This window comes from Salvelinus fontinalis, chromosome 32 (assembly GCF_029448725.1).
Source record: "Salvelinus fontinalis isolate EN_2023a chromosome 32, ASM2944872v1, whole genome shotgun sequence".
Lineage (NCBI taxonomy): Eukaryota > Metazoa > Chordata > Actinopteri > Salmoniformes > Salmonidae > Salvelinus > Salvelinus fontinalis.
The window spans coordinates 12,049,318-12,063,297 of record NC_074696.1 but is presented as its reverse complement, the minus strand read 5'-3'; the positions used below and the strand labels follow the sequence as shown (position 1 = coordinate 12,063,297).

At 44.8% G+C, this 13,980-nt stretch overlaps 1 protein-coding gene across 21 annotated transcripts in view; it reads left to right on the top strand.

Moving 5' to 3' along the window:
• Positions 1-6,472: 6,472 nt before the first annotated feature.
• Positions 6,473-13,980, top strand: part of LOC129830734 (CLIP-associating protein 2-like) — a 125,698-nt gene continuing 118,190 nt past the window's right edge. For 15 of the 21 annotated variants that reach the window (XM_055893399.1, XM_055893393.1, XM_055893396.1 and 12 more), the window contains exon 1: positions 6,473-7,345. In XM_055893399.1, the coding sequence (XP_055749374.1) occupies positions 7,148-7,345 (198 nt within the window). In that variant the 5' untranslated portion in view covers positions 6,473-7,147. The remainder of the gene's footprint in view (positions 7,346-13,980) is intronic. The other 6 variants (XM_055893407.1, XM_055893410.1, XM_055893409.1 and 3 more) reach the window with 1 other exon arrangement.

Genomic DNA, 13,980 nt, shown 5'->3' with positions numbered 1-13,980 from the left:
CCCAGACCCCTCCTCTCCAAAACTACCCTCACCTCCCAGACCCCTCCTCTCCAAAACTACCCTCACCTCCCAGACCCCTCCTCTCCAAAACTACCCTCACCTTCCAGACCCCTCCTCTCCAAAACGACCCTCACCTTCCAGAGCCCAGACCCCTCCTCTCCAAAACTACCCTCACCTTCCAGACCCCTCCTCTCCAAAACGACCCTCACCTTCCAGAGCCCAGACCCCTCCTCTCCAAAACTACCCTCACCTCCCAGACCCCTCCTCTCCAAAACTACCCTCACCTCCCAGACCCCTCCTCTCCAAAACTACCCTCACCTCCCAGACCCCTCCAAAACTACCCTCACCTCCCAGACCCCTCCAAAACTACCCTCACCTCCCAGACCCCTCCTCTCCAAAACTACCCTCACCTTCCAGACCCCTCCTCTCCAAAACTACCCTCACCTTCCAGACCCCTCCTCTCCAAAACTACCCTCACCTTCCAGACCCCTCCTCTCCAAAACTACCCTCACCTTCCAGACCCCTCCTCTCCAAAACTACCCTCACCTTCCAGACCCCTCCTCTCCAAAACTACCCTCACCTCCCAGACCCCTCCTCTCCAATACTACCCTCACCTTCCAGACCCCTCCTCTCCAAAACTACCCTCACCTTCCAGAGCCCAGACTCCTCCTCTCCAGAACTACCCTCACCTTCCAGAGCCCAGACCCCTCCTCTCCAGAACTACCCTCACCTTCCAGAGCCCAGACCCCTCCTCTCCAGAACTACCCTCACCTTCCAGAGCCCAGACCCCTCCTCTCCAAAACTACCCTCACCTTCCAGACTCCTCCTCTCCAAAACTACCCTCACCTTCCAGAGCCCAGACCCCTCCTCTCCAGAACTACCCTCACCTCCCAGACCCCTCCTCTCCAGAACTACCCTCACCTTCCAGACCCCTCCTCTCCAGAACTACCCTCACCTTCCAGACCCCTCCTCTCCAAAACTACCCTCACCTTCCAGACCCCTCCTCTCCAGAACTACCCTCACCTTCCAGACCCCTCCTCTCCAAAACTACCCTCACCTTCCAGACCCCTCCTCTCCAAAACTACCCTCACCTTCCAGACCCCTCCTCTCCAGAACTACCCTCACCTTCCAGACCCCTCCTCTCCAGAACTACCCTCACCTTCCAGACCCCTCCTCTCCAGAACTACCCTCACCTTCCAGACCCCTCCTCTCCAGAACTACCCTCACCTTCCAGACCCCTCCTCTCCAGAACTACCCTCACCTTCCAGACCCCTCCTCTCCAGAACTACCCTCACCTTCCAGACCCCTCCTCTCCAGAACTACCCTCACCTTCCAGACCCCTCCTCTCCAGAACTACCCTCACCTTCCAGACCCCTCCTCTCCAGAACTACCCTCACCTTCCAGACCCCTCCTCTCCAAAACTACCCTCACCTTCCAGACCCCTCCTCTCCAAAACTACCCTCACCTTCCAGACCCCTCCTCTCCAAAACTACCCTCACCTTCCAGACCCCTCCTCTCCAGAACTACCCTCACCTTCCAGACCCCTCCTCTCCAGAACTACCCTCACCTTCCAGACCCCTCCTCTCCAAAACTACCCTCACCTTCCAGACCCCTCCTCTCCAAAACTACCCTCACCTTCCAGACCCCTCCTCTCCAGAACTACCCTCACCTTCCAGACCCCTCCTCTCCAGAACTACCCTCACCTTCCAGACCCCTCCTCTCCAGGACTACCCTCACCTTCCAGACTCCTCCTCTCCAGAACTACCCTCACCTTCCAGAGCCCAGACCCCTCCTCTCCAGAACTACCCTCACCTTCCAGACCCCTCCTCTCCAAAACTACCCTCACCTTCCAGACTCCTCCTCTCCAGAACTACCCTCACCTTCCAGAGCCCAGACCCCTCCTCTCCAGAACTACCCTCACCTTCCAGAGCCCAGACCCCTCCTCTCCAAAACTACCCTCACCTTCCAGACCCCTCCTCTCCAAAACTACCCTCACCTCCCAGACCCCTCCTCTCCAATACTTGGACTAGTGGATGAGGGGGGATGATCCTAAAGAGGCAGAGGGCTAAAACCCACAAAATGTTGGACAGTGTTATTCAGGAAGGTGGAACGGTACAGAACGTGCACATAGAAGTACGTTGTGTAGAAGAGACGTGATGAGGAGCGTTGGTAATCGTGTCAGCTCCATATGTTACATTTCTATCTGCAAGGTTTCCACAGTCTTGCCCTTCTAGCCACACCCCCTGGACAATGCATCACTCTGGGTGGAACTTCATCTCAACCAATCACACGCCACCTCTGTGTGACCGTGCTGCGAGTCAACCTGTTGCAACCAATCGACACGCACAGCTCTGTGGACGTGAAAAGGGGATTCTTGGAAGTGTAATGATTCTGGGTGTGAGCAGAGAGGATGCTGGGATAGCCCTGACTTCCGGCGATGTAGGGGACACCACTAAACCCCGCCCATGCAGAGGCAAACAGAAAACCAGAAGTACAAAAAGTACAAAGCTGAACATTTTGACGTTTTTGTTGTGCACCTGAGAACCTGCCTGTTTGAGACTATTTTTGTTTGTAAGAGAGTGTTTTAAAATGAGAGAAAAAATATATATATTACAATATGGCAACTCGCCCTCGGATTGGAGTTGACCAGTAACAAATGATTATTTTCCCTCTTTTTCAGTGCTTATTGTTATTGTCCATGCTTATCTATCCAGAGGGAGATCAGATCTGTGCATCTCTCCTTTTGAAAATAATGAAAACAAACTGTTACTGTTGGACAGAAATGGACTGTCTCTGTCAGAAAATAGCATCTAATGACATCACTGGAACGTGTGTACTCTGGGCCTCCTGTGTGGCAGACCTGGTTCCAAACTGACCACTAGCCCCTTGACCACTAAGCAACTCCTGACTCGCCCTCAATGAAATGAAACGGAGAGGTTTGAGCCTAAGTGACGATCATGTGTCTTTAGATTTAAAAAACAAACAAATCTGCAGCAGTGGATTCAAGCAACATGGCAGATACTTCACACAGTCTACCAGATGGAGATTGAGGTCAAGATATAGACTGCTATGTTACTGTTACCTACCATGTAATCTCTTGTGGACAGATGCACATAACATAACTGGTATCGTAGCATCTGTCAACTGACTGTGGGTTGCGCCGACTAACGATAAAATTTGTTTCCGGTACGCAGGTCTTTCATCACTGGTAATTTGGACAAATCACGATTACGCAGGCGTATTTCGGAAGATTAGGGAACATTTGGCCCATACACCTCTCCTGTAACCTGCACAGGGAGGTGGAGCTCCTAGTTCTGCTGTATATTTTCTAAAACGTCTGCCCCCAGAAATTAATTAAGCATCTAACGCAATTGGACAGGATTTTTCATTCTGGGTGTCCGAGATTACCTACCATGTGCTTTCAGATGTTCCCGGGGCTAAGGGACGGGGGTCAGGGCTAGGGGCCAGTCCTGGGTTTGGGACAAGGCCTGTCTGTCTTCAGTCTCAGACAGACAGAAGCTTGTAGTATATAATATGGATGTTTGACTCGGATGCTTCTGGTTCTAGGTCAATAAGCTGACTGACCTCTAGGGTTGGGGTCAGTTCTTTATTAATTCAGTCTTTTGAATGGAATTGATCCCAACCCTGCTGACCTCACTGTGTGGCAGTGTTACTAACGCCTCTCTTTGACAGCTGATCTAACATGAGCTTTATGTTGAAAATGAATAAATATAACAGAAATAAATCAAAGTAACTGATTAGTAAACGTGCTCTGACTGGCTCTACAGTGGAATTTGATTAAAAAAAAAAATGTTCTGAGTAGCGCTTACTCTGATACTCATTGTCTGTGTGGTGTGTGTGATAGCAATGTAATCTTCATCCTGACCAGCAGATGTCGCTGAAGTGCCATATAAAATCTGAGAGGCACACCCAAATCTGGATCCATCATCAATATTTTATATCTTCTTCGTGTTCAGGTACTTTTACTTTGAGAAAATAGAGTGAAATACAACTATTATGATTATCCTCATCCAGGCTACAGTAAGACTTCCAACTTCAAAATATTCCTTTTTAAATGAGGGTATGGTTTAATATCCTTTAACCAACAAGCGGCAAAATGATCAACTGTATAATTATTACTTTAGGGATAGACCTACCACAATCTGATCAATTCTAGGTAATAGCCCTTAGCAGCAGTGATATTACTGCAGCTTCCATATTCATGTATAAAGAAAGGGTTGTTATTTTGCTTGGCCTGGCATGGAAAATATTCTACTTTCCTTCTCAAATAAGATTCACTATTAAACTTTTATAAAGCCATTTTTATTTTGGGGTTCTGTCCACATTTTTCTGTTCATTCGTGACGTTTTCTCGCTTATGAATAAGAAACGGACTGGGGATTTTCCGTCAGGCAATATGCTGAATAGCTGTGCACAGTGCCCGGAAAAACCATGGTTGCCATATTGGAGAAAATTACCTTTTTTATGGATTCATGGGGCAGAACGTGGAGGGGTCTAGTTATCCATGTGGGTGAATTTGATGGACAGGAGATGTATTTAAAAAAAAACTAAAAAACTTTTAATTTAGCAGGCAGTCTCATTGAGACCAAGGACTCTTCTACAAGGGAGCCCTGCATATTAACACACTTTACAAATACAACATAATACAAATATACAAGATTACAAACACACTCAAGTGAAACAATCACATACCTCAGTAAAGATTGGTCCCAAATTATTCATTTGAACTGCCTGAGAGGTACATCTAGTTGTTAGGGAAATCTGTAGATTGTTCCATACATGGGATACAAATAAACTACCTTCAGTATGTTTTACGGTTGGATGTATTCAATACAAGGTAAAAACAGAGAAGGGCTGTAAGGGGAAAGAACGGCTTGGACGGTTTAATTTAAATTGCCTCTGGTGCAACTCAAATCTGCACGATAGTTGCAGTGGATGTTTATTTATTTATTTTTATTTTACCAGGTAAGTTGACTGAGAACACATTCTCATTTGCAGCAACGACCTGGGGAATAGTTACAGGGGAGAGGAGGGGGATGAATGAGCCAATTGTAAACTGGGGATTATTAGGTGACCATGATGGTTTGAGGGCCAGATTGGGAATTTAGCCAGGACACCGGGGTTAACACCCCTACTCTTACGATAAGTGCCATGGGAACTTTAATGACCTCAGAGAGTCAGGACACCCGTTTAACGTCCCATCCGAAAGACGGCACCCTACACAGGGCAGTGTCAATCACTGCCCTGGGGCATTGGGATATTTTTTAGACCAGAGGAAAGAGTGCCTCCTACTGGCCCTCCAACACCACTTCCAGCAGCATCTGGTCTCCCATCCAGGGACTGACCAGGACCAACCCTGCTTAGCTTCAGAAGCAAGCCAGCAGTGGTATGCAGGGTGGTATGCTGTGTGTATGTGCATGCATGTGTGACTTTGGGTTTGAACACGACTCAAGTCTCTTGCGCATCACAAGCCCGCTGAGGTAAAGCCTAGGGAAATAAAACCTACTGCTGATCTGCTGTTCAAATGTCATTTCAACAAATGTAATATGCCCTCTTGGTTTTGGAAAAATATATAGAATAGTATTTAATGAGCTTACAACTTATCAAAAAACAATGACCTACTGTTCCATTGATAACGTGTTTGTTTTCATAGACATTAGGCTACGACAAACATTTAAATTTTACTTAAGTCCTTGACCACTACACAATACTACATATGTAAGGTGGCTACTGCATTAGCCCGGGTAATGGACTAAAGGAGCATAACGCTACTCCTTAGTCCAAGGACCTTACATGTTCTGTTTAAAGGGCGAATTGGCTCTGGAAGCCAAAACAGCCAAATACTCCCATCTAAATGGGAATCGATTCTCAATTCGGTCTGGTTCTAGAAACATAAATCCCTCTACTTTCATATTACATCAAAATAATTTCACAAATGCAAAATACATTTCAAATGGCTCATTCATCTGCCCTCTTCTCCCCTGTAACTATTCCCCAGGTAATTGCTGTAAATAGAATGTGTTCCCAGTGAACTTACCTGGTCAAATAAGGGTTAAATAAAATAAGTAAATACACACTTACTATACATGGTTTTAACACAGGAGGCTGCTGAGGGGAGGACAGCTCATAATAATGGCTGGGATGAAATGGTATAAAACACATGGAAACCATGTGTTTGAGTTCGATGCCATTCTGTTTGAGCTATTACTGTGAGTCCGTCCTCCCCAAATAAGGTGTCACCAACCTCCTGTGGTAGACAAATTAAATGCACAGTAGTTGTGGTTATTTTTTTGTGTCTAGAAAATAATTTTGTGTCTTAGAAAGAATTCTAAGTAAACACTCATGTTTGTAGTCTCCGTAATGCTAGATAGTTAAAACAAAACAACTGGCAACCCTGCGAAGGACCCCGTCCGCTTCGTCAGACTGCTTGTTTGCGCGGCAGGCCTACTAGTAAACTGCAGTCACCGGCTTGGCGCATGTTTTCAGCGGGGGAGGGTTTAGTTAGACAGCTGTAGTAGGGGCGATTATTCCCTTGATTAAAAGTAGCCAGCAGGAACCGCGGGAGACAAAGCAGAGTTTTGGCGCAACTTTATTTTGAAGGGTTTGACAAGAGAGACTATCATATAATGGAATACAAAACCGAAACGAAGCTAGGTGTCAGGCCTGTGGCCAATTAGCTAACGTTGCTTCCTTCAGCTTGCTAGCTATTAGCTAGTTGTTCCCAATGATGTGTGTAGCTAGCTAACGCTAGATTCGTTAGCTTAGCCAGCTAGCTTCCTTGTGTTGTTGTGGGTCAATACATGACCTGGTTGGTTCTACCGCACATTTGTGTAATTTTTCAAAACTTTTTGAAAGTTATTGCTTGCTACAGTAGCTATCAGAGAGCAACATTCTCTGTTGTCCTTCTCTGAAATCAAAGTCGAGCAGTGTGTGTCCTTTAGACAAAGTGATTGCGCTTGCCAAGCTAATTTGACAGGCGTATTGTTTGTTGGCAACTGTCCTCTGCTCAGAATTAAGACCTGACCGGAGCGAACCTTTTTCCCCATCCAACCCTGCAACCAACCGGCCAGTACCCTCTACGTTAGTCTGGCTGGCCCCGGAGCTGACCACACAGCACTGCCTGCTCAATGGAGGAGCATGACAACATGGAATATTTATATCAGCAGGTCCTGCAGAAAGACGTTACCCGCAGGCTGCAGGTCGGGCAGGACTTAATAGACTACCTGAACGACCCGCAGAGGTCCTCCGATGTAGAACAAGACAAACCCCGGCTGGATAAAACCATAGATGAGCTGACGGGATGGGTCAACTCCAGCAACTACAAGGTGAGACCGCAGCACATGGGAACGTTGCGGTGTACACGGCAGACTGTGGTCCTTTTATTATGACCCCCCCGACCTATCCGGCTAACGTAGTTCTTTGATATACATGTTTTGTGATAGGATGTAGCTAGTTTGCAAGCCAGGGATGATTATTCTCAGTGTGGGGACATTAGTTAACTAGAAAGAAGAAGCTACTCAGGAATAACGAGTTTTTACCACAGACAGTGTTATTTTGTGAAGCTGTGCGGTCTCGCTGTAGTAGAGGACTATATCTTCTAACTGTAATCTCATTAAAACGGAGATAATCTGATTCAAACAGATAGCCCATTAATCTCCCCGTAATTGTGTCTAAAATGTTGCGTTTTCTTTGAGTAGTGGGACACTTTCTTGAATGGAAAAGGGTTAACAATAACGTACGTTAGGTAGCTCTGCTGTCCAGCCACGATTGATCAGACGGTTAGCTAGAAAAAAAACGGTGAATAATCTTGTATTAAAAGGTTTAATACAAGTAACACTTATATTGTGACTCTTAATGTACTCTTAATGAGTTAGATATCATTCAGGTGTATGTTTTTCTTTGCCCTGTCGGCTAGTGGTAGTAGTGGACTGTGTGCTTGGAGGAGGACCCCATTGTCAGAGCGCCTAGAGGGTGGGGGAGGGGTCGGCGTGTGGTATAATGTCATATCTGTGGAAAATGATGGAATGTGGCCTTTGTTTTCTTTGCTAAATGTATCTCCTCATAAACCTAGACAGTTATGTCTGAACTATACACCATGGAATGAATCCTTGTGTCAGACGCTGAAGGTGATGCTGGTTACGTCCACTGGAGGTGAATCCATTACAACTAATACAGAACAAAAATATAAACGCAACATGCTAAAATGTCAAAGATTTTACTGAGTTACAGTTCATAGAAGGAAATCAGTACATTTTAAATAAATAAATGAGGCCCTAATCTATGGATTTCACCTGACTGGGAATACAGATGTGTTGGTCACAGATACCTTTTTAAAGGAAATAAAGGTAGGGGTGTGGATCAGAACACCAGTCAGTATCTGGTGTGACCATTTTCCTCCTGCAGCGTGACACATCTCCTTCACATAGAGTTGATCAGGCTGTCAATTGTGGCCTGTGGAATGTTGTCCCACTCCTCTTCAATGGGTGTGTGAATTTGCTTGATATTGGTGAGAACTGGGACATGCTGTCGTACACGTCGATCCAGAGCATCCCAAACATGCTCATTGGTTGACATGTCTGGTGAGTATGCAGGCCATGGAAGAACTGGGACATTTTCAGCTTCCAGGAATTGTGTACAGATCCTTGCGACGACACGGCATTATCACACTGAAACATGAGGCGATGGTGGCGGATGAATGGCACGACAATGGGCCTCAGGATCTCGTCACAGTATCTGTGCATTAAAATTTCCATAGACAAAATGCAATTGTGTTCGTTGTGTGTAGCTTATGCCTGCCCATACTATAACCCCACTGTCGTCATGGGGCACTCTGTTCACAACGTTGACATCAGCAAACCGCTCGCCCACACAATGCCATACACGTTGTCTGCGGTTGTGAGGCCGGTTGGACGTACTGCCAAATTCTCTAAAACGACATTGGACGCGGCTTATGGTAGAGAAATTAACATTCAATTATCCGGCAACAGCTCTGGTGAACATTCCTGCAGTCAGCATGCCAATTGCACGCTCCCTAAACTTGAGACATCTCTGGCACTGTTGTGTGACTGAACTGCACATTTTAGTCACCTTTTATTGTCCCCAGCACAAGGTGCACCTGTGTATTGATATTGCTGTTTAATCAACTTTTTTATATGCCACACCTGTCAGGTGGATGGATTATCTTGGCAAAGGAGAAATGCTTACTAACAGCAATATAAACTTAATTTGTACCCAAAATTTGAGAGAAATGCGTTGTGCAAATTGATTATATAAAAATAAAAAAATTAAATCATAAAACATGCAACCAATACTTTTACATATTGCATTTACATTTTTTTGGTGTGTATTTTAAAGATGTTTCTTTTACCTTCCCTAGTATAACACCAGTGTTTAAGCCTATGGAAAGTCTCAGGCTGGAGCAGGGCTGCAATGGAAAAAAGGTCACAGGACCTTGCAGAAGATCCAGTGAAATAAAACTATAATCAACCCTCAACAGCATCCTATTATTTCCCTGAGGGTTAAAGGTTATATTACAGGGAACAATACGAGGAGGACGGTTTGACAGAAACACAGATGTGGAAGCAGGATAATGCTGTAATTACTTTTGGCCAGGGTGTGATTTAGAGTTTTAGTAACATGAGCCCGGTCCAATTACAACTGAACTCCCTGTCCTCTAGCGAGCTCCTTCAGTGTGTACTGTACTGGTCTACGGCCCGTATTCACAAAGCTTCTCAAAAGTACTGATTTTTAAGATCCGATCCAGTCTGTCCTTTTTATTAATTTTATTCTTCATGATTTGAAAATGGTTTTTACTTTGCTCTCCAAATAATAGCTCCTAATTGTTCTAGAGGAGAGAAGGGGAGGCGCCGGCTTCTGTGAAGATGCTGAGTCATCCCAGATGAGAAGGGAGGGGAAGTGAGGGAGAAGGGAGGGGAAGTGAGAGAGAAGAGCGAGAGAGATTAATGGATGCAGAGTGACCCAGAGAGCTGTGTCCAGACTGAGATTGACTCACTCGGGGAGCTGTGTACAGACTGAGACTGGTAATGCTGCTGGTTTAAAGAGTACCACAGTATGAGTCATAATACCCATAAGACCTAGTGGGTAAAACAAGGAAATGGTTCCAATTGTTTTTCCACCATTTATTTTTCCCGTAGGGGATTTTAGATACACTTCAAATAAGGCCTGTGTTTCGTGTAGGCTTTACCCTGGTGTGACGTTTTGATAATTATACATTTCTCTAGAACAAGGTGACTTTTTAATAAATATATTTGCTGTATTTGCCCCCCACAAATGAAATGTGACCGACTTCCTTGATTCGGTCTTATGTAGCAAAATGTGATTTTAAATTATTATTACTATTTTTTTTTTTTACATTGGACAAAAGCAGAGAGAGAGAGCTACAAAATGGTATATCATACACTGCATTTGATGAACAATGGGAAAGTAATTCTGCATTGAAAGTTGCTAAACTTGTAACCCCACTTTTGAGAAAATGGCCCTTGAATGTTTTGGTAAACCTACTGGAGAGCACTTCTTTGTCTCCACCCATTCAGCATGGTTCACACCCTCTTAAGCTTTAGTCCCACCCATCTCATTATGGATTCACATGTGAGGTCATGTGCTAAACAGAGTGAGTAGTGTAGTAAAGATGAAGACTAATGGGTAAAAGTAGTAGCCTACAGCAAGGAACAACCAGGGAAACAAAGTGTTCAGATATAACTATTAAAAAATATATATTTATTAGTTGACACACTTGTATAAATTGATGGGTCACATGAGAGAAATGCTATAACCCCCAGCCACATCTTGCTAAATGGATGGGTCTCTACAGAAGGTGTAAACGATACAGCCAAATGGTTACTTACATAGTAGCAATATCAGAAAGGATGTCAATATAAATAACAAGTGTCAATGCCAGTAGAGAAAGAACTACAGAATATACAGTCTGTACAAGAACAATATCAGTGATAGACGAGGTAGTTATACAGTCTGTACAAGAACAATATCAGTGATAGACGAGGTAGTTATACAGTCTGTACAATACCCATATCGGTTATAGACGAGGTAGTTATACAGTCTGTAGAAGAACAATATCCGTGATAGACGAGGTAGTTATACAGTCTGTAGAAGAACAATATCAGTGATAGATGAGGTAGTTATATGCATACAATCGGTTACAGTGGTGTTTAAACCAAATTGAACATGTTTTATTATTTATTTGAGGCTAAATTGATTTTATTGATGTATTATATTAAGTTAAAATAAGTGTTCATTCAGTATTGTTGTAATTGTCATTATTACAAATAAATAAATAAAAATCGTCCGATTTAATCGGTATTGGCTTTTTTTGGGGTCCTCCAAAAATCGGTATCGGCGTTGAAAAATCATAATCGGTTGACCTCTAGTCCAGACTATGGTGGAGCTTGTGTATGGTCCACCAGGCACAATACCAGAGCACAGACTTGTGCACCAACTCCGTAGTTGGTGAAGAAATGGTGCATGTAGTTGATGACATCGCTGCTGCCTTTTCTGGATGACATGCAGTTGACTTGTTGTGGTATTCCTTCACAGCAGACACCAAACAAGACACACTTGCGAGGAGTTGAAAGGTAGATTGGACCTGGCTGCATAGGGTCAGAAGGATATTAGATGGGACCTGGCTGCATAGGGTCAGAAGGATAGTAGATTGGACCTGGCTGCATAGGGTCAGAAGGATATTAGATGGGACCTGGTTGCATAGGGTCAGAAGGATAGTAGATTGGACCTGGCTGCATAGGGTCAGAAGGATATTAGATGGGACCTGGCTGCATAGGGTCAGAAGGATAGTAGATGGGACCTGGCTGCATAGGGTCAGAAGGATATTAGATGGGACCTGGCTGCATAGGGTCAGAAGGATAGTAGATGGGACCTGGCTGCATAGGGTCAGAAGGATATTAGATGGGACCTGGCTGCATAGGGTCAGAAGGATAGTAGATGGGACCTGGCTGCATAGGGTCAGAAGGATATTAGATGGGACCTGGCTGCATAGGGTCAGAAGGATAGTAGATGGGACCTGGCTGCATAGGGTCAGAAGGATATTAGATGGGACCTGGCTGCATAGGGTCAGAAGGATAGTAGATGGGACCTGGCTGCATAGGGTCAGAAGGATAGTAGATGGGACCTGGCTGCATAGGGTCAGAAGGATAGTAGATGGGACCTGGCTGCATAGGGTCAGAAGGATAGTAGATGGGACCTGGCTGCATAGGGTCAGAAGGATATTAGATGGGACCTGGCTGCATAGGGTCAGAAGGATAGTAGATTGGGACCTGGCTGCATAGGGTCAGAAGGATATTAGATGGGACCTGGTTGCATAGGGTCAGAAGGATATTAGATGGGACCTGGCTGCATAGGGTCAGAAGGATAGTAGATGGGACCTGGCTACATAGGGTCAGAAGGATAGTAGATGGGACCTGGTTGCATAGGGTCAGAAGGATAGTAGATGGGACCTGGTTGCATAGGGTCAGAAGGATAGTAGATGGGACCTGGTTGCATAGGGTCAGAAGGATAGTAGATGGGACCTGGTTGCATAGGGTCAGAAGGATATTAGATGGGACCTGGTTGCATGAAGGATAGTGCACCTGCAAACAACAAAATAACACTAAGATAAATTTAAAATGAATTTTCACCCCTGTCAGTCTTTATTTTATGTAACCTTTTATATTACTAGGTGTTTACACAGCTCAGTGAAAGGCATTTGCCTACATCCCATATATTATATATTTTGTGTCTTTATCTGTCCATCTATGTCCTTAATCAGTATAAAGGAGGACATGTTGCTTACTTGTTGAGCAAAGTCAAAGCTGTAATGTATCCTGATGTCTTTGCTTGCTGGTTCAGTAGGGGCCCCCAGAGACAACTACAGGTCTTGACAGGTGGTCTGGCAGTCAGCAACCATCTTCTGGTAGACAGACCGCTCACTCTGAGAAAGTGCTTGCTTTGGCCAGCTCTCTTTTTGATGGGAGGCATTAGACCATTCTCCTTGTATGACTGGTGGAGGAGAGTCAGGCGTGTTCTACAGGTCTTTCTGATGGGAGGCATTAGACCATTCTCCTTGTATGACTGGTGGAGGAGAGTCAGGCGTGTTCTACAGGTCTTTCTGATGGGAGGCATTAGACCATTCTCCTTGTATGACTGGTGGAGGAGAGTCAGGCGTGTTCTACTGATGCTGAAAGACAAATACCTGGTACAAATATCTTGGCATTATTATACAATAGATAGCCGTAATCACCGTCAGACACACCTGGTTAACTTGATGGGTCATGTGATCATCTGGCGAAGTGAAGTCTTTTGTTTAGACATGCAAGCTAAACAATGAACCATAATCCTACCAACTTTCTGACAAAGTTAGAAAGGTATAATATCTGAAAGTGTAGCTAGACTCTTATCCTTATACATTGGACTCGGCAGACTGCAACCCCTTTCATTAAATAAGACCTGTGTCATTTCCGTTTTGTTTGTACAGCTTGCTTGGCCCGTTGTCAAGTCTCTCTGGTTCACATCGTCTGATTCATTTTCAGCGTCAGAGAGCGCCAGCATGGCACGATCGTCGTCCTAAAAGTAGTCAATCACAATCTTTTTCCCGCTGACCTTTGTCAATATCGCTTGAAATTCAGGGCAGCAATGTTGTTGAGAGCAGTAGCAACACATTTGCAGTTCTCCATGGCTAACGTTATATCTTTAGAAAAAACTGCAGTAGAAAGGATTATCGACTCATAAGGAGCAGCTCATTTTATAGGCAGACAATGCTACGCGGCAGACCAATCTGAAACTCATCTCTCGGCATGTCCAGCCCATTCATTATCTCAGCCAATCATGGCTTGCGCAAAGGTTCCTGCCTTTTTCTGTGGCTTAACCAACTAGGCTCGTAATTTCAACAACTTTATTCGTATTTACAGAAAGTTCAAATTTCTGCCAAAAAACA